This window comes from Trematomus bernacchii, unplaced genomic scaffold (assembly GCF_902827165.1).
Source record: "Trematomus bernacchii unplaced genomic scaffold, fTreBer1.1, whole genome shotgun sequence".
NCBI lineage: Eukaryota > Metazoa > Chordata > Actinopteri > Perciformes > Nototheniidae > Trematomus > Trematomus bernacchii.
In genome coordinates, this window is record NW_022987571.1 from 2525868 (window position 1) to 2543383 (window position 17516).

The following is a 17516-nucleotide window of genomic DNA, read 5'->3' on the forward strand; positions in this document are numbered from 1 at the left end:
CAAAAGACGTGTTCAATGGCATTAAAACGATAAAAACGCTGCTGAGGGTTAATCCATAGGTTAATCCAATGTGTCTGTCACTTTGAAAAAATTATTGATAATCCATAATTTCATTTTTATGTAAAAATCGGAGAATAGAAATTAGCTGCTAATGGTAGCCACCAGAGTTATCGCAGCTTCCGGTTTTGGCTACGCGTCTCTCTCAATCCTTATTTGGTAACGTGTGTGTGTATGTGGGAGTTCCCCTCGATTCCATTGGCTCTAGCGGTTAAAAAGAGATGTCAATCATTAAAATCGGGCCAGAGATATGGAAAATCCACCCAAATGACCCCAGAAGTGGGTTTTTTTTGCTAAATCTCTCTAAAAAGGTCAAATTACACTTGTTTTGCATCAATCTTGATACAGGGTACTTATTATATGTTATAGTTTGGATTCCTAAAGCTTTTAGTCTACCATCCCATCATTCAAGGGTGGTTTTCACTATAAGTAATTTCTATTTTTTTGGACAGACACTATAATTTACATTTTTTTACTATGTTCAATCTGAATTTACTATATTGATTCTGACACTTCTACATCCAACTCACAGATGTAACCTTGCTTAGAGAAAAAAGATTATTAATTTAACCCTTTTAGAAGGGAAGATATGGTCATTTGTTCTGGGAATGTCATTTTCGAGCCTGAGACCTGAAAAACAGGCTCAGGGTTTAACAGGTTAAATGACTAAACTCATTGAATGTGTTTAAAAAAATGTTTTATCAGAAATGTTAAAAAGTGCCTTTTAAAAAGTATTTTGTCTTTTTAATCATAGTATTTTTCTTAATTTTATTTATGTATAAAGTTGTATTTGATTATTTATTTATTTCACAAGTTGTAGTCTTTCATGAGCATTAAAGATAATTTATTCAAATCTTTTCATTTATTTGAGATATATATAGAAGATGTTGGGTTTCCATATCTACTGAGAACCAGTGTGTTTAATACATCCACACAGTCATTTTGATGTACGTAAATGTTTATTTATTTATGTATTTATTCCAACAAACTTGCCATCAATAGCACATAAGTGGAGCGCTAACATGCTATCATTATCCATCTAAACACACGTACTCACACCGGTTCCTGCTGCCCACCATTACATTTTCACCAATTACTTGTTTTGGATTTGAATGAACTTTACATTTTTGGCTCCTCATATTTGGAATTTTGTGGCGAAATGTCTGACTTTAAATGTCTTGTTTACAGCATATGAATTGTATCTTTTTTGCCCCATTATATAATCATGTTATTGCCTTTTTGTGCTTTGGTTTAAGTTAATGGATTAAATTAGTTTTGAGAAGCCAATACTGCCTACTGGCCTCCACCCCCTTTTTTCTCATTTACATATAAGGGCACAAATGCAGAGCTGAGCTCCAGGTAGAGCGGTTTCACAGTTCATTGACCACACTTTGTCAGAAATAAGTCTTCTTTATTAAATCTTTTAGTTCTTTCTTTGGTAATTATAGTCAGCTGTTGGGGCTGTTGTACATGACATATTTTGCTTTACAATTAAAAAATTGATTTTCAAATACGTCTGATCCTCTTCTCTTTTGTTTGGACTGCCATCAAAGTGAGCTGCATACATCATAGCTGGAGACTCAAGGCCAGTTTGCCTCTCCTCTCCTGTCAGAGGGAGGATTACCTGTTTTCCTTGCGTTTCTTTCACAGCCACCTCATCTTCCTTCTCAGGTTTGACATCTGTGGCCAGCTCCTCAAAGAACTGGAGAAAAACATGAGCACAACAAATCCAGTGAGGCGGAGCATTTAACAACTGAGTAATACTTTTAAAAAACGATACAAAGAATTACTCACACTTTTCTTCCCCTTTTTATCTTTCTTGCCCTTTTTCACAGTTTTTTCAGCTGTAAGAAAAAATAATCTTTACATTTCACAAAATCAGTGGGAAGCTATGAGGTTCATACGTATCCCAGCATTCACATCCGTAGATAAACTTGTGGCCCTTTTATAAAATGTATACTCAATACAGACACAATGTAACTGGACGAGTTAAATTAACCTTCAATAAAACCATTACAATTTTTAACAGTCAACAAGACGGAGAAATACGTCTGCCAACATCATCTGTATCCAGAGCTAAGAGTTCTACACTCAAACACCATGAACCTGTGACTCAGCACTTTTATCCTCTGAGTCATTGTTTCCTTTCTTTTGCATTGTATCTGTTTATACAGAGGTGAAAGAAGTACTCAGAATTGTTATTTAAGTGACAGTATAAAAATACTAGTTACAAGTAAAAAGTACTAAAGTATTAGCATCAAAACATACTTAAAGCACCAAAAGTAAAATTACTTATTGTGCGTAAGGTCCCACTTTAAAATAATATTCAAGAATTGATTCAATTATTTTTGTTCATGCGTTCATGTGTTCATCACTGTCGATAAAGTTAAAATTAAAAATGTAAATATATTTAATTTGAACTATGTTTTACTTTAACCCTGCTACAACTCAGAGGTAAATGGTGTACTTTTACTCCACTACATGTATTTAATACCTTTAGTTACTTTACAGATGTGGATGAATGATGTGAAATATAATCACGTGTTAAATCAGACTTTAGTTCCACCTGGAGTAAATTCACAAGCTACCCTGCAGTATACAAAGTCATTCAAACTAGCTGCACCTTTACCAGCTTTGAGAACACTTTCATGATCAATCATTATAAAACATATCATATATATTATTCTGAAATGGACCAATCTGCAAAATGACTAATTTAAGTATATTTTGATGCTAATACTGTTCTACTTTTACTTGAGTAACATTTGCAATGCAGGACTCCAGCTCTGGTCTAAATGCATGTGTTTTACCTTCAAACTGAGACTACACTGCCACACTGTCACATGTCAGAGCAGACAAAAGCATTGCATCACTTTTTTAAATGGGCAACGTTAGCTGAACTGTGCTTTGTTCAAGTCACTGTTAAACATGACGCCGTTCACTTATGATTTAGGTTTTTCTATCACTGAAAATAAGGTAAAATACTATATTTGTTATTGATGGCAAACGCTAAACTATTCATACAGTCAACATTTCTTTAAACCAGATGTTTATCAACTGTTGTTTCCCCTCTTGACATTTGAGTGATATTAATATAGAGGCTTGTCACTGTGTATCATGACGTTAGGTAGCTATTTACCGTTACTTCTTCAGGTGTATCATCTGGATTTTAATCAAAGACATGCCTGTAGAGGAAATGTCTTACATCCGAATTGAACAAAACATTCTGAAGATTCATGAAAGAGTTCAAGTTGTGACACATCACATATATATTTTTGACAATTATCATGCAAGAGCAACTATAGAAGGTATTTAATGGAGTTTGGCATAAGTGACAGTTTATGCGGACCACTGCACGATTAACACTAGCTGTAGCTACTTAGCCTGCTAGCTAACTCCTAACTAAACGTTAGCTTGCTCTCACCAGCTGCCGGGGCCACTTCATCGTCCACCCACTCTGCGCCTTCTTTCGTTTTCTTAGGCATTTTTATAACTATGAATCTTTAAAATAACTCAGCTAAAACGATGTCCTTTTTCTATTCAGTAAGTGTTGTCAACTTGTCATCCACAGAGGTAATGCGGCCCAGCGACGTGAGGCACATGCCGGGTGATGCCGGGTCATCAACACAGTTTCATTCTTCTGATTCCTGGTTTACCGCGGTTGGCATGCAGTTAATTGGTGCATTAGCGCCACCTGCTGCACCGGAGTGTTGATCACATTTACATTTTAAATCCCGTAAAGAGGACATATTCTGCTCATTTTCAGGTTCATATTTGTATTTAGTGTCTCTACTGTGACATGTCTCCATACTTGAATGTTCAAAAGCTCTTTATTTTTCTCATACTGCCTGTGCTGCAGCACCTCTTTTCACCCTCTGTCTGAAACCAGAGCCCAGTCTGCTCTGATTGGTTAGCTAGCCGGCTCTGTTGTGATTGGTCAACCACTTAGAAATGAAATACAAAAATAAATCCCTATCCATGTCTGTCCCCAGAAGTACTCAGATATTTTACTGAAGGAAACATACAAATACTACAGTGTAAAAATACTTTGTTACAAGTAAAAGTCCTGCATTGAAAGTCTTTCGTAAGTAAAAGTAGGCCTACAAAAGTATTGGCATCAAAAGTAAAAATATTTTTCTATTGTGCGTAGTGTCCCATTTTAGAATCATATTAGATTACAGGATTATTATTATTGATGCATCAATGTTGTGATCACAGCTGGTAAAGTTGGAGCTAATTCAATGCACTTGAACAATAAACTGGACTGGAGGGACAGCACTGAGGCTCTCTTCAGAGCTGATCTTCCTGAGGAGGCTCAGGTCCTTCAGCGTGTGCACCAGGCTGCTGCAGATGTTCTACCAGTCTGTGGTGGCCTGTGGGCTCTACTTTGTTGTGGTATGCTGTGGGGGAAACGCCAACAAAATTAATATGAATAATATTTGCATTGTATGTAAACAAGACTTTCGCCGCACTGCTACCTGCACATTTACATGTATATATATATATATATATATATCTTTTTTTGTTGTTGTGTATATATATTTAACCTTTATACATATCTGTATATATGTACATTCACATGTTAAAATTCAGAGTTTAACTTTAACTCATGTCATTTTTGTTATTATGATTCATACTATTACTGTTTATTCTTATTTTATCTTACTTTTTTCATTATCCCAAGTGTACTATCTGTGTTTCTGTTTTATTCTGTTGCTGCATTGACATTTTAATTTCCCTACGAAATAAATAAAGGTCCATCTTATCCTAACATCACACCAAAAAGGAATTCATACAGAATAATCAAATGAGACCAAATGGATGTGCTGGGTTTGCTTTTCTTCTGCCAGATTACAAACATTAAGAAAACACATCAGATCACTTATCAGTAAACTATATATTTTAATTGTTTGCTGTTGTACTGTAAATGAACTGCAGTTGAGTGAGCAAAATCAGCTATAAAGGTAGCATTATGTTCAGATGTAATATTGGAGGATGAAAGGGTTGAACCTGTTATCTGTCACTGCCAGATATATGAAACACACAGAGGAAAACATAAGGAGTGAAATTAAGAGTTATTATGCAGTGTTGTAAAAAGAACATGTCATGTGTTAATATACTGTATGTAACTGTGAGTGTTAATATAAATGAAGTAAAAAGTACAATATTTGCTTCTGAAATGTATAAACAAGTATAAACTGGGTTGAAATGGAAATACACAAGTAAAATGGTACAATCCTTGAGTAGATGTACCTAGTTACTTTCCAGCACTAATTATTGGTGTCCTAGTTCTCTCAAAGTGATGAGGGAAAGTGAGATTGGTCTGGTCCTCACTTCAGCTCAGTAGGTGGCGGTAATGCGCCTAAACGATAGGCTGCCAGCCGCCAATAAACCAAGAGAAGAAGAAGAACCAGGATTCGGGATCAGGAAAGGAAAAGCAGTTGTTGACGGCTGGACGAGGAATATAAGCAAACACCAAAATAAGCAAGTACTAACGTTAATTTAATATCAAAAACGATTTGCTCTTGTTGACAATATATAGCTTTATCTAAGTCTGTATTTGTCAACAACACGCTTAGCCTTTTGATGATAGCCAGTTAATACTAAACAACTGAAAGCTGTCAAGTTAGCTAGCAAGCTAACAGCTGAGCGTAATGTTGTACCGTTATTTACATCTCCGTGTCATGCGGCAATTGTAAACAGTAGATAAAGAGGTTCAATGAAACTGCCTTAGTATGTCGATCACAAATGTGTACACAAACCATGGTAACTAAACACATCAACGCAACGTTCTGTATTCTTTTATTTCGATCGTCTTGTATGATTGGACATCATCAATTAGCTTGCTAACTTGTTAGCAAGCTAACAGACACAGTTGTTATTTAGACCAAGTTACACAAGCGTAATCACTTCAGGCAATAAAACAATGAAGTCTGAATCAGACATCTTTTCCTTGAACTGTAAACGGGCGATATAACACGTATCAATAGTGAGTAAACTGGTGTACCATAAAGTAAAACATTTATTTGTAATGTTTTTTTCTTTAAACATAACGGAAACTTACTTAACCCCCCTTTTTCCGTAGGATTAAATCAGCTGTGTTGATGCTGTTTTCTAAAATTGGCCAATCTTGGGCCCAAACAAATCGGATGACCTATTTAAATCTTATAGTAAACATGGCAGTGAAGAAGCTTGTTTGAATGACATCTAACTTGTGAAACCCTTCCTGTTTGTGTTCAGACAGAGCTCTACACCTGAGGCAGACATGTCTTACGACAAAGCAGAGAGCTACCGCCCCGTCCCCCGGGACTTCAACACCCTCATCCAGACATGCAGCTCCAACATCCAGAAGATCACACAGAACAGTAAGTGCTCCATCGCAGCGTCAGTGGCTCTTCCTGCTACAACGAGAGCAAAAGCTGTGGCCAACAGGAAAGATACAAGATTTGATCTAAGTATGGAAATCTGAATTCCTTTGGAAAGTCACTGAGCACCAAGGGCTTTTCAAAATGCATTAAGTCTGCAAGAGGCTTAAAGTTTAAATCCACTCTGGATTCAGATTGGAATAGACTCTTAAGCAGGCCCGGACTGGCCATCGGGAGGACCGGGAGGTTTCCCGATGGCCTGGCCTGTTAAGTGGCCTGCTGGCCTGGCGATTATCTTTTTTTTGTATGTATTGTGAACGCAACGCTGCGCAAATGTGGGTCTGCCTCACACAGGGTGACTGTCTGTCTCCATGATGTGGCCTGCCGACAGGGCCGTCCCTCCCTACAGGCTGATCATGCAGACTGCGTCGGGCCACGGTTGCGAGGCTCCACTAGCGCGAGGGTTTAGATAGTTAACTTAATCTAAGTTATCTCAGTGGGTCTCAAACTGTTTGGTCACCATTTATGTAAACACATATTTCCATTTGAGGGGGGAGTGATTAGTAAAAAATGCATGAATAAAAAGAAAAAAAATTAAATAGGTGAAAAAAGTTAAGATAAACTTGTAAAACTTGTTGAGAGCTAAAACGAGTCTTTGCTTCTGCCTCAAAGAGGAGCAGGGGGGAGAGGAGGGAGACAGGAGAGGCTGGTTCAGGAGCTCAGACACACTCACAACTATAAATGAACCAAAAATAAATAAACAACTTTCAATTTTTTTTTATAGATCTGTTTCATAAGGGTGTTTCCATAGATCTAGTCTCTTTATTCTCCCCTCAAAATGCACCAGATGATGCCTTTAACTCCAACATTTAAAAAAAAATCTTACCGGGGGGGCAGGCCCCCGGAACCCCCTAGAGGATTTGAGGTCCACCCCCATTTCAAACATGTTCCCATGGATAGGTTCCCAAATACTTTTGCACATTTTTAAAAATAGTAACCCCTGTCCATATGTTTATTATTGGGTAGATTGAAACTATAGGGCTGTCACTATGGGCAGCAACGCTGTAAATATTCACAAATAAATCCAGCAAAATGGCACACAAAAAACTGGTAGTGGCCGGGCTGGGTATATAATTCCCGGCCTGACTTACTGGCCCTGCTCTTAAGGAAGTCTACCCAGAATTCTTAGGATTCTGAATATGAACCAAACTGTGAAGGCTGATATCACAGTATATGGAATACATCTGAACCTCCAGGAGGACACAATTCCAACCACATGCTGTTGTTGCTCATACTTCCACTGTAAGGTTTTGCTACTTTTCTCTGTTTTCTATCAGAATCAGAAACGGGTTTATTGCCAGGTAGGTTCACACATACGAGGAATTTGACTTGATGTCCTGGTGCATACATAAAATATAAAACAAAGAATCTCCATATAAAACAAAAAATCTAATATAAAACAAAAAATCTTTAAGGACACTGTAATAAAATATAATTAAATGGCAATAAAATAGAGCAGCGAAATAGATTGCAATTATAGAATATAAATGATTCTACATTACATCTAAATAAGTTGGGCTTCAGACTGTTGGACTTACAACACATTTAATGATGTCATCATGTTCTCTGAGAAACAACACAAATTGTATGACTTTTTCTAGTCTAAAAATTGAACCTTTAATTAGGAAAATTCTTAATGAAAATGTTCACTTTCGAATTGGCTTCATTTGGAGTAGTTTGTTTTAATGTGCAGAGTTAGACAGGCAAAGGTGATCTAACTGCTGAAGTCAAGTCAGCATCAATTTGATAAAACTCATGCTGATTGATGAGTGGAAACAATCCCGGTCCCATATCTTGCTGGCTCTAAATAAATATATTGGAAAACATTTTGAAAGCAAATGATGCATCTTCAAAACATGGTTTTGGTACCAAATTCCTGCTTTGTCGTATTCACCAAGGAAACACAGTTTCTGAAATTGATAAGGATGCTTACATGTTTTATTTACTTCAGCTCAACGTAAGAATGCATTTATCATAGAACAGGGAATATTGGTTTTGTCACTCATTGGCATCACTTTATGGAGTGATCTCTTTGTAACTCTTTCAATGTACATTTAGGCATGTGTGTACCTATTCTGTAAAATAATGATGACAAAAGTGAATCTGAACCATGTCACACACTTTCATCTGTTTGTGTATGTGTGAGTTAGATCCAGAGGATAAAACTCTCTCCATTATATGTTCTGCCCTCACCTAAAGTATATGTTATACAAGCTGCCATTCAGTGTGTTTAGTTTAGAATGAGAAGATGTTAAAGGTCCCATGTCATGCTTTTCCGGTTATTACCCGTCCCCTTGCACACACACACACACACACACTCAATCTTTTCTCAGCTGCAGCTCTGCCCATTTCTCCTCCCTGAGACGGCGGGACGCGGCGAGGCTGTGAGTCGGTGTGTGTATGAACACACAAACTCCCAGCCAGGCTGCGGGTGTGTGTGTGTGTGTTCGGGCTGGGTTTCGCTGTGACTCGCTGTTTCGCAGACGGCCACTGGGCTCACAGGGAGGGGGGGGGGGTCAGGAGCTCCAACAAGGCGTGTAGGACAGAGTGAATACACATACTATACAGAGATGCTGTATGAGAAACCAATGTGAGTTTGGAACATTGCACAATGTAAATCTATTCTAGTAGACCTCAACAATGGAACTATGATCAGTAGAAATGGCCATGACATGGGACCTTTAACATGTTGGAGAGGAAACATGTTCAGTGTGTCATTACAATATGTTGCATTAGTTTAAGCAAAACTAATGAAGTTTTTATTTGAATTATAGTATTCCACAAAACAGAAGCATGTTTGATGACAGAATGTTTTGCTGGTCTGCTCTCATATCTAATGACTTTCTATATAATGAGCGTTAATACAAAACAAGATGTTTTAAGCCATTGTCACATGCACTGTTCCACAGGACAGTGTTGCTCCTTCACTGTAGTGTGATGCAGGGTTTCCATACACAGATATGTTCCTCTGTTAAAAGAGTGCGTGTTGTTCTCCTGACAGCTGCTCAGATCAAGAGCATCGTGAGCCAGCTGGGGACGAGTCAGGACTCCAGTCAGCTGCAGGACCGACTGTACGTATCTCTCACACACACACACACACACACACACACACACACACACACACACACACACACACACACACACACACACACACACACAACACACACACACACACACACACACACACACACACACACACACACACACACACACACACACACACACACACCTCTGTTATCTTCTATGGACAGTTGAAACTGCCCTCAGAGCTGTCATACTCCAATATAATCTTAAACTGTCCAAAAGGTCACGTGCCTCTATGATTACGTTATCAGGGATGCACATTTAACAACAGTTTCACCCAGGAAACACATCAGATGTGACTTGAACTCCACTTTTTTTTAGATTAGATTGACTTTATTTATCCCAAATGGGAAATTGTTCTCTTACAGGAGCAGAAAGTTAATAATACAACATATATATATATATATATATATATATATATATATATATAATAGTTGTATAAAATACAAATAGAATAAAAGATAAACATCAACAGTAAATATATACTTATATATATACAGGTCTGGAATAGATAAAGAGACCACTGGAGCATTATCAGTTTCTATGGTTTTACTATTTATAGGTATGTGTTTGAGTAAAATGAAAAAATAAATATTTGATTCTATAAACTACTGACTCCATTTCTCTGTGTTGGAATTCCACAGACACTGGAGTGGCTGCCGTACATGTAGAGATTGAGATTCAAGAAAAGAGTGGTCTCTTTCCAGAGCTGTATATATCAATAGAGTATCTGAAGAATACAAAAGATACTGAGTAAATTAGAATACTCATGTTTTATATACAAATCTACTACAAAAACAGACAAGCATAGACTATATACATTACAAACTGTGAAAACCTAAGTTTCTTAGTTAACATTTACATTTAAATCTAATGAGGTAGCATGAGTTAAATATATGTAAAATGTTTCTGATCATTGAAAGGGATGAACCACAGGAACTAACGACATGTTTCCACAGGCAGCAGATACAGCATTACACCAACCAGCTGGCCAAAGAAACCAACAAGCACCTGAAAGAGTTGGGGTCCATCCCTCTGCCCATCTCTCCCTCAGAGCAGGTAGGTGTTGATTCAATACATCAGGATATTACGCATCACTACTGGGATGAGCAGCTTTGGAGACAGAGTGGAAGCTCCTGCCTCTGCACTGATGATGACACCTCTCCACAATTTATGTTCATTGAAGATGGTGATGAAGAGGATGGGGAAATTCAGTTCTTCACTCCGTTTGATGAAAACACACAGTACACACAGTACAAATACACACATGCATAGGAATGCATATGTTTAGAGAGGTGCCAGGTTGTCCGATTTCAGCAGTTGGGGGTTCGGTGTCTTGCTCAACGAGGTGAACTGGCACCTCTCCAGCTACTTGTCGGGACTTGAACCGGCAACCCTTCAGTTCCCAAGCCAAGTGGCTAGAAGTCCCCATATTCTGCATTCGACCTATCCTAGTCAATAGTGCAGCTATAACGCACAGTGCCTGGGAGTAGTGTAGAGGAGGATGCCTTGCTCAGTGGCATTTGGTTGTTTCACGATACAATACATCATCATAGGCGCCTTGCTCAATGGCACCTCGGTGGTACTTGATAGTTCCGCGATGACGCTCCACAAAAGAGAGCGGTTTTGTTGGAAGAAACAGTGTTCTATTTGCACATGAACTAATAAAACAGGTTTGTTTGAAGACATTGAGGGAAACCTTTACTATTGATTGAGGATGATAATGCAAGAGAAGATTATGATGAGATATGAAAGGTTGCCTATGAAAATAAATATAAAAAGTGTAGGCTTTTACCTGCATAAGGATGGAGAGAAAATCTAAGCTATAGTTAGCTTGCTAAATGTTTTATTAAATAGTATGGCTATATAGTTACTTTCACTAATTCCCTGTCCACCACTGGCCATGTGACAAGGCTTAGTGCGAGGGAGTATTTAGTGAAGCTTTCCAAGTCGAGATAGAAAGTCCTTTTGGCCAAAGATCAACAGCCATGTTGCTGGAAATACTCTCCTTTCTAACAGTCTGTTTACTGGCTTTACAGGTCCTTATGCCCTCTCTAGGTCTACTAGATTTAGCTAGGAAAACATCTCCTTTTAACAGCTGTATTTATACAGTCTTTAAAGGAGTATTTTCAGACACAACTACATTTTAGAACACTCCCTTGAACACATCATGATAATGATATATTTAACCAAACACTATTTTTTATCTTTTATCTTTGACCTAATAGAACCATTCTATAAACTTTAAGGAACTAACGTTAACTAGCTCTCCTCCTGCTGATTGTAAAAGGGATCTGTTCACTATGTAGTACTGTATCAGGGAATCATAGGGTGCGTCATGTGAGTTCAGTGTGACCCAACACATTTGTACCGTAGGAAAAAACTAGTTTCACATTTTCAACTTGGTACGAGAGCATCAGTCCTCGTGATATCCCTATTTATGATTATAGCTATTCCCAGATAGTATAAGGAAGGCAAGCCAAGTTATAAAATGTGCGTTTGCAGGCCACACCCGGGCCCCCCTCCTTGTCATTTTACCAAGCCAGATCATTCAGTTAAACATTTTTCAAGGACATTCTTTCTAACTGATCTCCTCATGTCTCCCTCTGTGGTGTCCAGAGGCAGCAGAAGATCCAGAGGGACCGGCTGATGAACGACTTCTCAGCGGCTCTCAACAACTTCCAGGCGGTGCAGCGCAGCGCGGCGGAGAAGGAGAAGGAGTCTGTGGCTCGGGCCAGAGCCGGGTCCCGCCTGTCGGTGAGTACAGTCAGGAGATAAAGACTCCAGGGAGGAAATGTCAGATCCATGTCAACTGTGTAAACTTGATAATCTTTGTTTCGCTAACATGACTTTGGCAATAGTGGATGTTCTCCTCCCCCGCAGGCTGAAGACACTTCTCGGGATGAGAGGCTCGTTTCCTTTGATAAGTAAGTGACTGTCATTCATTAGGTTTGTATTGAAACCCAAAGTCTTCAAGATAATAATATCTATAATATTAATAATTTGAAACATTATTTCATAAATGATCATTGATAAAAATACAGACAAAATATATACGTGAGCTTCTAATTTTAGTCAGTCTAATTATTTTTGATAGCAGGAAATGACCTCGCTGTATCATTAATATGTTCTATTGTAGTGACATTTACCTCACAAATCACATTAGTCCAGTAAATTGTCATTTTAGTTTTAAAACCAATCACAAAGTCAAACTGTAAGAACAGATGCAGGTAACGAGAAAAAGACATAAAGATTCCCCACCCTTCTAAATATAAATTCACCAAACAGAACTGTGATTGGACGGTTGATTGACAAAGTCTTTCCATCTGAAAAAAGAAAAAGCTCCTCTGCACCCCCCCATGGAACCGTTTGTGTTTCATTTTGAAGATAAATATAAAATGCTTTCAATCATTTCTCTAAATAATTGTAAAATAAAACCCGAGAAAAGTATAAACAATTAGGCCATTATGAATTTTTCATCATATCATTTTTGATTAATAATAATACATATAAAAATAAATAAATAAACTATAATAAAGAATAAATAAATATGGAAATAATACCGTGTCTGTGGGACAACACATAGCCGACCCAGTCTTCCTGCATGACACAAATCAAAACAAATAATTCCATTAACATATCATGTGCTGTTATCTGTTGTGTAGCACTCTGGCCCTCCCCTCTTGGATAATAAAGTATATCTTATCTTCTATAAATGTCACTCCACGCGTTTAAATTGGTTATTTAAAAATTGATGTGCTGTCATGAACATACTATTGAGTTTCAATTTTCCATGAAAGAGAAGTTACAAAAGTGTTTGTTTGCAGTCAACGATAGTTCTTAGGGGAAAGGTATAAATCGCCCCTCTAATAAGCAATATGTTATATTTCACTTTATTTATGCACATTTTGTCTTCCATACAAAAATCAAGCCAGTAATAAGTGAACTCAGATTTATGGAAGAGGGTTAGGGGATCCTAATGGCACAACCTTTTTTAGATCTGACCAGTTTTTAGTTTTATAATTAAAGTCATAATTATCAAGCAAAAAAGTAAGTCAACTTTTATTCAGAACTGAAACAAAAATGCACATGCAGCCCTAATCCTCCATTGTACAGATAGAATGTGTGAAAGTGTTAATAATAAAGTACTTAGAGTAGAATTTCTTTCATGTATAGATGTGTAAAACAAGAGAATGAGCCTCAGCGATGTACAATGATCACTGCACGAGGAAGCTCAGCTCTAGTCCATGAACACGAGAAGTTTCTGCTCATTATTCCAACTTTTTACTCTCTTTGAAAAGTGTCTTCCTGTTTGTGTAAAGCCAGGAGGACTGGGGTCAGATGACCACCCAGACAGAGGAGGCGCCTATTACAGAAGAGGACCTGGAGCTCATCAAGGATAGAGAAACCAACATCAGACAGCTGGAGGTCAGCCTCACATCCCATGAGCCCCCCCCATGGCTGCCTGCCTCTGCTTAGTCTACCTTCACGCCTGCCACAGCTGACTCCAGCCTCATGTCTGTGTGTTTGTGTGTTTCAGTCGGACATTTTGGATGTAAACCAGATCTTTAAGGACCTGGCAGTGATGATCCACGATCAGGGAGAGATGATTGGTGAGCGGCACTGAACACACCACCAGGGGACCATGCACATAAACACATCCGCTCCACTTATTTTCTATTAAACTCGCACACCACTGAAGTAAAACCATATGATTGCATATGAGAGCATATACAGTACCTTTTACCACACTGGCTGCTGTGGCAATACAGGGTTACAGGATAAAGAATCATTATGTCAGGCCATTTTTGTCACTAGAATTTGAAGGATATTAAGTGTGTATTTACTATACCAGAATATAAAGAGCAGACAAAGTGTTTCTCACTATTTCTCACAATGATGTAGACATGATACTGAGTAAATAGGAGAAAAAGCACAAGACTCAAAATAATGTGTGCTGTGTGTATTCATAATAATTTCAGAATACACAGAAATAATGTTTAGAGAAATAGAAAAAAGCTTCTCCAGTGAGGTTAAAGTCAGGTTGTTTCTCGTAGGCCGCAACATTAGATTAAGTTTAGGAAACTAAAACTACTGCAGCATTTATTCTCGACAGACATTTATCATTCGCTTCAACTAAATGTGTTATGCTTTCTCAGGATAATGGGAACAAAGGTGACCAATCATGTTGTTTTATTGGTGTCTCATCATTTAAATTATAATGATTCTTTAATTATTCTGGCAATGAGAGTAATTATTCAAACATTTTCGCCATGTGCTTTTTGTACGTCAACCGGCTGCTCTCACACAGCCAGCAGCTCCTTACAGCTTCAAACTGCGTAAATTCCCCAATATGCACATAGTAAAGTGGTTACTCCCTCACCTGAGAAAGTATTATAACTTAAAAGCAGTTTATTCAAAAGTAAATAAAGGTTGATTAAGCTGTTGTTGTTATGCAAAGTAATAGCACTTGTACCATCACAAAATAAGGCAATGTGGAAGCGCACTATCGCAAATCAGAGCACATCACCCCCATCCTTCACTCACTCCACTGGCTCCCTGTAACTCACCGGATCAACTACAAAGTCCTCAGAATGGTCTTCAACGCCATCAACCACACTGGCCCCACCTACCTACAGGAACTGCTAACCAGAAAACATTCACATACCTCACACACACTCAGGTCAGACAGCTCCAATCTCCTGGCTGTCCCGCAGACAAAACTGGTCACCATGGGAGACCGTGCTTTCTCCTCCCTGGGTCCACGTCTGTGGAATCAGCTTCCAGAGAACATACGGACCTCAGCATCACTCTCAGTTTTTAGGAAATGCCTCAAGACCCACCTGTTCCACACCGCATTTTACTGACTGTCCTTTACTTTATTTATTTTTAAACCTTCTATGCTCTTAACCTTTTATTTTTATTTTTATATTGCCGTATTTGATCCAATATGCTCCTTTAGATAACTTTTTACTTATTGTTCCTTATAGCCTTGTGAAGCACCTTGAGATGACGTTGTTTTTAAAGTGTGCTATATAAATCAAATGCATTATTATTATGATTATAGCAGGAATATAAGTTGAATAACAAACATTCCAAAAGAAAGGAAGGTTCAAGTAAAGACCTGAACTGTTAGTTTTCACCGTAAGAGCCCTCTGACTTCCTACCAGCTGACCTCGCTGTTTGTTCCGCTCGCAGATAGCATCGAGGCGAATGTGGAGAATGCTGAAGTTCATGTGGAGCGAGGAACAGAGCAGCTGCAGAGAGCCGCCTACTACCAGGTGAGTGTGCTGCCCCCTGTGCTGACCCTGAGGTGAGACCCTGCCCCTAACACTGTCTCTGCTTCTGATTCTACAGCAAAAGTCCCGGAAGAGGATGTGTATCATTGCCATGGTTTGCTCCATAGTGCTCGTCATACTTGCCATCATTATCTGGCAAGCTGCTAAGTGAGTTGATTCTGCACAACCGATGTGTCACTTCTGTGTTTTACTCTGCCCCTCCCACTTGCAAGTCCCTGCTCGGCATCATGAGAATAGGAAGAGGCTGAGAACATCACCGAGGATTAGGTCTGTGCAGATGGATGGTCCAAAGCATCTGAACTGATCACGCCTGTTTTTATAAAATGTTATAACGAAAAAACCTCCTATTTAAACTGACATAAAGGACTGAGGTGATGAAGGGGAGCGATCATTCATTTCTTATTTACTGCACTAACATTAGCTCTCACTGTATTTAAAAAAAAAAAAAAAAAAAAGTATCTTATTGTCAATGAAAGGAGAAAGGAAACACACAACTTGTTAAAGTGGATTCATGTGTTGTTTTAAGGGGTGTAACTTTGTTTCTTATGATGTAAAGTGTGTGAGTGCCTGGCATCCCCTGTAGCATTACACGGGACCTGTATGACTCCTGGTGGTGACGTCTGTAATATACATGTTGTAAAGCTCTAACAGATGACCAATATCAATCTAATCCATGTCTGTAAATACTACAAAGTGCTGCATTATATTCTGCTAAGTACACTATGGATCATAAATAATGACAGTATCTCAACAATGAAAGTCACGTCTTCAAACAACACATTTTTAGATTGATTTCGATGACTCTTGACAGTATGCATAATAAATGTCTTAAACACGTCTGGAGGTGTCATCAGTTGTGTGTCCACATGTAATCTCTGGGGTTCTTAAAGGTAAACTGCACTTTATTTACATTTTATTTTCCAGATTTTGTCCGTCATGTCAGTTTTGATATAGCAAAAAAAAGCTGAAAACAGTAGGATACTGCATGGCTGACAGACACATACACATCAATGCCCAGACACACTTTCAACTATATATCTGGCAGTGCAGGTAAACACACAAATCACAAAAAACTAAAAGACAGGAAGTAAAACCAGACATGACATCAGGAGAATGTTTGAATGAGAAAAAACATAAACAAGACCATGACAGGGAACTGTGTTGATTGGGTCGTGAACTAGTGTGTAATAGATGAAGTGGACTATGGTGGCACAGTGGAGCATTACCAGATCATCTTCATCTCTTAACCAACAGCAACATTAGGTACATATCACAATCAGACAGATGATCACAATAATAATCTGGGATTAATCACACATTTCAAATACTAGTTTTCACTTGTATATTGAAGATACAACAAATGTTTGTTGTTATGTATACAACTTGATAATGTGATTCAATTGTATATTTTTTCACACATGAACTAACAACAAATATGGTAAAAAAACAATGAGAAGTACATTTTTGAATATAATTATAATATTATCATTTTACTATAGTATATTAAGTAATGTTTTTCACTTCTCACAACAGGGAGGGGGGGGGGGCGTTCCTGGTTGATTTGTGTTCACAAGACCTAGCCATTGGAAGCAGGCCCAGCCACAATGTTGTAGAAAATCAACAATGTACAGCTCGGTATGTTCCTGTGACT

At 38.2% G+C, this 17516-nt stretch overlaps 2 protein-coding genes across 3 annotated transcripts in view; one reads left to right on the forward strand and one right to left on the reverse strand.

The window, feature by feature from the left end:
• Nucleotides 1–3687, reverse strand: part of abcf1 (ATP-binding cassette, sub-family F (GCN20), member 1) — a 36079-nt gene extending 32392 nt beyond the window's left edge. The window contains exons 1-3 of the mRNA XM_034126201.1: nt 3482–3687; nt 1852–1901; nt 1682–1759 (exon numbers count right to left, since the gene is read on the reverse strand). Of these exons, the coding sequence (XP_033982092.1) occupies nt 1682–1759; nt 1852–1901; nt 3482–3542 (189 nt within the window). The 5' untranslated portion in view covers nt 3543–3687. The remainder of the gene's footprint in view (nt 1–1681; nt 1760–1851; nt 1902–3481) is intronic.
• Nucleotides 3688–5456: 1769 nt separating this feature from the next.
• stx12 (syntaxin 12) lies at nt 5457–16703 on the forward strand. Of its 2 annotated transcripts, none has more exons than XM_034126242.1 (10): nt 5457–5541; nt 6298–6422; nt 9484–9553; nt 10526–10625; nt 12186–12323; nt 12450–12493; nt 13889–13994; nt 14107–14179; nt 15765–15847; nt 15924–16703. In XM_034126242.1, exons 2-10 carry the CDS (start codon nt 6323–6325, stop codon nt 16014–16016), a joined length of 807 nt encoding a protein of 268 aa, XP_033982133.1. In that variant the 5' UTR covers nt 5457–5541; nt 6298–6322; the 3' UTR covers nt 16017–16703. The 2 variants fall into 2 exon arrangements, with proteins under 2 accessions (XP_033982133.1, XP_033982134.1); XM_034126243.1 differs by having other exon boundaries at nt 5467–5545.
• The last annotated feature ends 813 nt before the right edge of the window (nt 16704–17516 follow it).

Coding starts and splice junctions, on each gene's coding strand:
- stx12 (XM_034126242.1), top strand. CDS start 6,323: ATGTCTTACGACAAAGCAGAGAGCTACCGCCCCGTCCCCCGGGACTTC. Junction 6,423..9,483: donor CCAGAAGATCACACAGAACA/GTAAGTGCTCCA, acceptor TTCTCCTGACAG/CTGCTCAGATCAAGAGCATC. Junction 14,180..15,764: donor CGATCAGGGAGAGATGATTG/GTGAGCGGCACT, acceptor TTCCGCTCGCAG/ATAGCATCGAGGCGAATGTG.